General features: G+C 63.4%; 1 protein-coding gene across 1 annotated transcript; it reads right to left on the reverse strand.

The window, feature by feature from the left end:
• Positions 1-442: 442 nt before the first annotated feature.
• LOC111139005 (transgelin 2) lies at positions 443-7,478 on the reverse strand. Its single transcript, XM_022491084.1, has 5 exons — positions 7,416-7,478; positions 2,349-2,556; positions 1,895-2,069; positions 1,485-1,587; positions 443-1,219 (listed from the first exon to the last, which is right to left on the reverse strand). Exons 2-5 carry the CDS (start codon positions 2,526-2,528, stop codon positions 1,078-1,080), a joined length of 600 nt encoding a protein of 199 aa, XP_022346792.1. The 5' UTR covers positions 2,529-2,556; positions 7,416-7,478; the 3' UTR covers positions 443-1,077.
• Positions 7,479-7,910: the final 432 nt, after the last annotated feature.

The following is a 7,910-nucleotide window of genomic DNA, read 5'->3' on the forward strand; positions in this document are numbered from 1 at the left end:
CCCAAGCTGGTCTGGCCAACTCCCACAGAGGCCACCTTACCCCAGGCCTGCCTGAGGGGCCTCCCGCCCCCAGACTTGCCAGGACTCCGGGCAGGGCCAGCAGCCAGCCCCACCCTCCTGCGGCAGCGAAGAAGCCACTTGGGCTGGGCAAGGGGCCCAACCGGAGCACCAGGGTGGATGCCCGATTCCTAGGCTGGCATGTGGACACCGCCCACATCTCCTGCATTTCGGCTCCGGGCCCAAGGGCCACAGTCCTCAACCCAACATCCCCTCCCTTAAACCTGGGGACGAGGGTGCCAGGGAAGGAAATCAGAAGATTGGGGTGAGGACTGTAGCCTTTCATCTCGAAGCCCTCTCCCCTATCAAAGTCATGGTACTGCCCCCACATTCCTCCCTTCCCCGTGGAGGGCTCAGAGCCCCAGACACAGCCAGAGACCACCCAAAAAAGACAAGAGATATTTATTGAAATCAGCAAATTCAGATTTTTCGAGCCCTAGCCCATGGTTGCAGTCCTGACCCTGTCCCCTCACCCCCACCCCGTAGCCACAGCACAGGGAATGGAAAAGGGGAAGCTGAGAGAGAAGGCAGCGGCCAGGGGCAGACCGCCTCCATGTGTGGTGACAGCAGCCCAGCCAGTGGCCACCGCCACAGGCCTCTCCCTATAAATTAAGCCCCTGCAGCCCCAGCTAAGGGGCGAGGCGTACTTGTGGAAGGAAGGCCAGAAGGCAGGGTCTCAGACCCCCAGCCAAGGAACAGATTGAGGGCAGAGCTCAGGGTGGAAAGAAGCCAAAGGGAAAGAGAAGAGGTATGGGGCTGTAGGGTGGCAAGGCCCCCCACTTTTGGTCCCAGGAGGAAGGAGGCCAGTTGGTCCAGTTTTGGTGGGTTTGAAGAAGGGAATGTATTAGTAAGCATGGGGTGGGGGGGCCTGCCACCAGGCGCCCCAGAGGAGGCAGGCCGGGCCCCCACCCTGACCAAGGGAGTATGAGAGTCCCAGGGGCTCTCAGGGAATGTCACTGCTAAAAAATATATATATATATTAACCATCCATGGGAAGGTGGGCACGGGGCTGGGGTGGGGTCAGAGGATCTGGCGCGGCATCCCGTAGCCAGTCATGCCGGCCTGGGACGCCCCGCGGTTGGTGCCCATCTGCAGCCCGATGACGTTCTTGCCCTCTTGCAGCTGGTTGTCCGAGAAGTTCCGAGGGTTCTCCTTGGACTTCCTGGGTGGAGAGGAAGGCCGGTGAGGTCGAGCCCGCAGGCTGCCCCAGCGCACGTCTGCCCTTGGACAGGCTGAGGCTTCGCGGGGAGCTCTGGAGCCAGCGTCCACCCCGTCTGAGAGGCCCGAGCTCTCTCAAGCCCCCGCCTCGTGTCTCAAAGGGGACAGTCCCTTGCCATCCCTAGAGAGTTGCGAGGGACAGGAAAGGGCTTTGTGCCAGACCCTTCGCTAGGGACAGGGACAGGCCTGGGCCACCTTGCCATACTCACTTGGGAAACCAGTTGGGATCCCCAGAGAACAGCCCATCGTCCCGGGCTACGGCCAGCCCGCCCAGGTTCATCAGCGTCCGCTGCACACAGGCCATATTCTTTCCTGGGAAGGGGGAGGGGCTGTGTTGGCCTCAGCGGCGCTGGGGTCCTGGGGGCCAGCCTTCCACCCCGACCACTTAGGCCAGCACCTAATTCCCTAATGTACCTAATGGCTTACTGATTCCCTTTGTCCCCACACCCTCCTCCACCCCAGCCTCCCACATGGCCCATTCCACCATGAAACACACACACACACACACACACCCCCTTTGTCTTCAGGGTGCCAGAAACCTACCCCGTCTCCCGGGGCTATCTGGCCCCGCCAGGTGTCTGGTTTTCTTCTGGGAGACAGTCCCCTGGCCCCGACCCACCTTCCCAGAGGTCCACGGTCTGGAAGATGTCAGTGGTGTTGATGCCGTAGCGCTCGGCTGCCTGCAGGAACTGGGAGATCTGCTCCATCTGCTTGAAGGCCATGGTGGAGGCCTGGATCTTCTTCACCGGGGCCTGTCCCTCGGGGTATAGCCCATTGATGAGCTCACACAGCACCTGGGTGAGGACAGAAGGTGTGCGGAGGTGAGAGCCCGCTGGCCGGGAGACAGACGGCGTGCCTGGCGTGCCCCCAGGGTTCCTGTCCCACCAGAACACACCCTCCCGTTGTCCTCTCCCTGGAGCACTTCTTCCCTCAGTCCCCCAGGGCATCCCCTTGCACTCCGTGGGTCCTCTGCGAGGTAGAGACCCAGGCTCAGGAGGAAGTGGAACAAACCCAGATCCCCCAGGCCCCCCCAGCGCTCCTGGCACTTCCAGTCAGAAGGGCTCAGCTCTCACCGTGCCGTCCTTAAGCCAGTTCTGGAAGTTCTCACGCCCAGGCTGGGGCCGGCCCACATCCTTGCGGCACTGGGTGGTGATCCACTGGACCAGGATCTGTTCCAGGTCCGCATCGTACTGTTTCTCAATCTTCTGCTGCACCTCCCGGCTCAGGCCGTAGGCAGGTCCCCTGTTGGCCATTCCCTAGGGCAGTGGTGGCTGTGGGGTGCTGGAGAGAGGACACAGTGGGGCCCGCAGTCAGTACTCTGAGCCTGCAGGGACACACCCTGTATCCCCAGGGTGGGTCCCAGAGGTGAGAACCACGGTCAAACGGGGGACTCACCCCAACTCTGGCATAGGGGCCAAAACAACACTGCTCAGCGCTCTGGGGTAAGGGCCTGTGCAGGCCATGTCTGGGCTCCCCACCCCCACGGCAGGCAGACTTCGCTGAGTGCTGCCATTAGACTTCATTCGAACGGCCCCACCACTAGAATGAAACAGAAAACCCATTGGAGTAGAATACGGGGTAAACAAGGCCCCTCGTTCGGAGTGGTCTGCTTTGGCAAAGGCAAACCGGTCATTAGAACAGCAGCCATGGGGAAGAGGAGGATTTGGGGAGAGGAAGACATGGCTAGGGAACTTCTTCCAGGAGCCAGAGAACCGGACACACCCACCCTCACCACCAGCCTCTGGGCTTAACGGAGCACCTCCCAATCCGTGCCCGCGACTGTGGAAGCGGTGGAAGTTCTTGGTCCTGGAAAGCCAACAGAGAGACAAAGAGAGCACCCAGGAAAGCAGAAGGCTTGTGCGGGATGAGACTGTACAAATCAGACCCTACGTGACAGAAACGTCGTCGAGAAGATTGTGGGCAGAAGCAGTCCAGAAACCTTCCTGGAAGAGTAGGTCTGAGTAGTCCCTTAAAAAATATTTCAGCAGGGGGTGCCGGAGTGGTTCAGTGGGTTAAGCCTCTGCCTTCAGCTCAGGTCCTAACCCACATCCCCTGCCTCCCCCGCTCTCTCTGCCTGCTTCTCTGCCTACTTGTGATCTCTGTCAAATAAATAAATAAAATCTTAAAAAAAAAAAAAAATATTTCAGCAGGCAAAAGGAACTTCCCATGAGAAACCAGGCAATCAAAACCAATCCCACCTCCCCTTGACAAGCTATGGTAGGCAGAATTACGGTGCCGCCCAAAGGTGTCTACATCATAACGTCCAGAGCCTGCGAAAGGGCCTTTGCAGGTGGGACTGAATGAAGGGTCCTGACATGGGAACGGTGTGTTGGATCATCCAAGATGACCCAGTGTCCTCACAGCAAGGGGCTTTATACACACAGCAGGGGCCTTACAAGCGAGGGAGGGAGGCAGACAAGTCAGAGCGGGAGAAGAAGCTGGAGTTGGGCAGACAGGGGCTTCCAGAGGCTGGAAAAGGCAAGGAAGGGGTTCTCCCCTGAACTCCCCAAGAAGGAAGGCAGCCCTGCTGACACTTTTATTTGAACCTCTGCTGAGGTCTCTGAACTGCCCCACGTGAAACGGGTGTGGCTTTAAGTCACTGAATTTGCACTCATCTGTTACAGCAGGAATAGGGAACTAACCCAGGAGGTGGGTGGTATTTTTAGGGAAACTCTGGAGGGAAGGGAGACTTGGGGAAACACACTTGAACTTCGGTTGAGAACCTGTATTGGGAAGAACTGGGTGGTTTCCAGACCGCAGGCCCAGGGGCAGTCTGTCCCCTCCTCCTACCTCACTGCCTAGGTCCCAGCCCCAGGACCCTGGGGAGCAAGTCCCAGGAATGCTACCCACGGGGGTGGGGGGGGCAGGACCAAAGTGGGGACAGGACCTCACTCCCTGTCGCCATCCCTCTGTGAATGAGCTTCCCTTTCTTCCCCTTCCACTGTGAGATCCAGCTGTGGCCCACATGGCGGGGGAGGGGGGGACCCCCAGGCACAGGCACCTGTGCCCAAGGACAGGAAAAGAAGCCACTCCTACTCCCCACATTTGGCTCCAGGCCAGGTCAGACTGAAGGGATGAAGTCACTGTCTCCCTCCCTCCCACACACCCCAGGTTCAACTATCCTGCCACCCCCTCCAGGGGCCTCAGGGCTCAGTGGTGGAGCCAGGCCCAGGGGCAGAGCAGCCCCAAACCCCTCCTGCTCTCAGCCCCTGGGTCTCAGGCCGGTCCCCTCCCCCACACTCCAGCCTGGCGGCTCCCCTCTACTCCAGCTTATCCAGCAGCACATTTCCGCCCCGATCCTCCCCATAAATCAGTTATTTTTATATCTCATTAAGAGCAACCCACCCTCACTTCCCCCAGCCTGAAGGCTGGCCCAGATAAATGCCGGTCTGGGCCTTGACCCACACCACCAGGCACACATACTCTCGGCTGGGGGAGGGCAAGCCGAGAGAAGCTCGGAAGCAAGGGGACAAGACTGTCTCCTCCCAGCCCAGCCCCAGCAGCTCAGCCTGGGGTCCGTGACACACAGGGGCATGGCTAGGAGACCTGGGGGGAAGGGGTGAACGGGGCTGCAGCCACCAGTAAGCCCCTTTTCAATGTCCGGATCTCTCTTCTGGAGCAGCTTCACCAGGGTCCCCTGGGCCTAAGGGTTGTCTCCTTGCAGCCAAGTAGCCTGAGGCCAAGAGATCACAGTGGCCCAGGGAGGAAAAGGGCAGAAGAATCATTAACCCAGGCACCGAGTTAAGAGGGGAGAGCAGTCCTGACGCCCTACCCTTCCAGTGTCCCCCCACAAGGGCAAAACAGACTTGGCCTCCCAGCCGCCCACCCCTCCTCCCTGCCCCGGGGCTCCGAGAGGATGCTGAGGGCCCCTTCCCCACTCTGGAGCCTGGACACAGCTGGGCCTGTCACAGCCTCCAGCCACAGTGTCTTGGGTCCCCACAGGGGCCACTGTCCTGGAGCCTGGTAGGTGAGGAGCCCTGGGGCAGAGCTCCAGGAAGGGGTGGCCCAGCCAGCCTGCCCCCAGCTGTTGCTCGTCCCCGCCCCACTGGGCAGGCTCACGATGATGGGCCCCAGCTGGTGTGCCCAGCCTAGTGACACCCAGGGGACCTTCTGCAGTCCTGGCTCAACAGAACAGAAGACAGCCAGGTGCCTGCTGGGGTGGGGAGCGGTGTAGCCCCAGGGCTGGGGAGCCAAAGAGGAGACAAGATCTGAGCCACTTGGGGGTCGGCCCCCTGGTGAGTAACATAAGCCAGAGGGGCCTACAGCTGCCTACAGCAGGGGGAACAGCCCTCACCCCCACCCCCAAGACTGCAGTGTTCCCAGAAGGGGAAGGGGCAGGCCTCTCACCTCACCCCACCCCACGCAGATGCCAAAGGTCGGTGGCTGGGGTGTCTCACGGGGGAAGACAAAGAGACTCTCCTCTCATTGTGCACACAGGTCGCAGGGGAACTTCCCAAGTCAGAATGGGGCTTAGGGCTATTCCGAAAGGACCAGATGGGGGGGGCCCGGCCCCAGAGGGAAGCGCAGAGGAAGCAGGCAGAGGCAAGGGTGGTGGACACCTGGGACCGAGGAGCCGCCCCCCCAACCCCGGGGGGACAGCCCCTCCCCATCAAGTCAGCGAGCAGAGCAGAAGAGCAGAAGAGAAAGCCGAAGCCGCACAAACAGGAAGCCGCAAGGCTAGCGGGCGGAGGGGTGAGGTGGGGCCGTTGCCATGGCTTCTGTGTACCAAACACAGGAACCCCGCAGGGTGGGGGCGCCAGGCAGAAACACGCACGCAACACCCATGCAGTGGGGAGAAGGCTCCGCGCACGGGGGCCAGACGCGGCCTCCGTGGAAAAGCCCCCCCACCCCCCGACAGTTCCCAGGTGCAGGCAGGTGCGAGGGATCCCTTGTGGGGGGGGGGCGTAGGTCAGCGGCAGAGGCGGGGGTGGGGGGCTGGAGGCGTGGGAAGTTACACGTCGGGGGACAGAGAAGCGGACTCAAGGAATAGTTCAGAAGCAATGCTCTGGGCACCGAAGGCAAGTCCGCTCCCTGGAAATCCCGGAGAGAGAAGGGCTGGGGCAGAGGAAGGATCCCAGGCCAATCCAGGAGCAGCAGAGGGCTGGGGCGCTGGAGGGGGGCTGCAGCCGGACAAAGACCACCGGTTGCCCCCCGCAGGGCAGGGCCCCGCCGCCCCACGCTACCTTGGCCCCCCTGCAGCTGCAGGTCTCCCGGGGGAACAAGGAAGGAGACATAGGGAGGGGCGCTGGGGAGGGGAGCTGTCCCTGCGTCTGGTGCTCTGGAGTCAGCACTCGGGAGAGCCCAGCCTAGCCGTACCCGGGACCTCCCCCACCCACCCACCCTCACTCCCGCCACGCTCCCTTCTGCTCCCAGACGCCAGGCTGCCCCAGAACTCCGCGGGCCCGGGCTCCAGCAGGCTCCGGGGGGCCCGCAGGAGCGGGAAGGCGGCCGTCCACTTCCGGTCCTGCAGGTCCAGCCCCGCCGCCTCGCCACGCCACGCCCTGGGCCGTTAAGGCCGGATGAGTCACCCACCGCCCACCGCCGGGGTGACGCAGTGGTCTGGGCAGCCCGCCCGCGTGCCCGCCCGCAGCCCCCGCCGGCTTTCCCAGCAGCAGGGGGCGCGGGGGGGTGCCCGGCGGGCGCGGGGGCAGGAGCGCCCGCAACCAACCCCCTCCCCACACCGCCCGCCCGCGAGGGCTGCAGCCCCCGGAGCCCGAGGTCGGGGGGCTGTCCGCGCCAGCCCGAGACCCCGACTCGCCAGCAGGACGGCGGGCGGGAAGAGGAACGGAAAGGGCGGCCTCCGGGCCGCGGAGCGCGGGCAGCTCCCACACGTGCTCCTGGAACCCGGCACTGAGGGTCGCGGGGAAGCTCCGGCGCGCCCGCCCCCAGGGCACGCGGGTCAAGCCCCGGCGCCCGCCGCTCCTCTCCCCCGAGGGCCGGGTCCCCCCGCTCCCGACGGACGCCCTGTCCGTGCACCCGCAACCGGGGCTGACCTCATCGCCCAGCAATGCGGGGTCGGGGCTTGGGGACAGGACCCGACAGCACGGGGCGGGCAGAGCGGTCGTCGGACCCTCGTCGCAGTCCCGGGAGCAAGCACCGGCCTCCCGCTTCCCGGGGCGCGCCCCCCGCCCCCTGCTCACCGTTGGCCGGTTGCCGCGGTACACTTCTGGCAGGGGCTGCGGGCCGAGTGGCGCGCGGGGCCGGGGCCGGGGGTTTTCAGCGGGGTCCCGCCTCGGACGGGGCGGACCCGGGGCGGGGCGAGCGCCCCTGGCTTTAAAGGCGCCGCATGGCGGGCGCGGAGGGCAGAGCTTCTGCGGGAGGGGCGGTGGGCGGGAAGCTGGGCCGGAGGATCTGAGGAGTCCGAGCCTACGCGGGCCATGGCAGCGGTTGCCATCCGTGAAAACCTCGACCTCCACCCCGGAGCTCTTAAATGTATGCCTTGGTGGGAAGCTTTTTGCCTGGAAGGTCAGCTCAAGACTATGGGCTTGTTTAGGTGGGAAGAAGCCTCTTGACTTAAAAAGGGTGGTTAGGTAAATGGAGGCACAGGAAGACCCCCACCCCCACCCCCACCCCCCAGGTGACTAGGGTATGACAGTACTGGGGCTGCAGGCCAGGACAGTACTCCTGCTCTCCGC

The sequence above is a fragment of the Enhydra lutris genome, unplaced genomic scaffold, assembly GCF_002288905.1.
Source record: "Enhydra lutris kenyoni isolate GAN:26980312 unplaced genomic scaffold, ASM228890v2 scaffoldscaffold94, whole genome shotgun sequence".
Classification (NCBI taxonomy): Eukaryota; Metazoa; Chordata; class Mammalia; order Carnivora; family Mustelidae; genus Enhydra; species Enhydra lutris.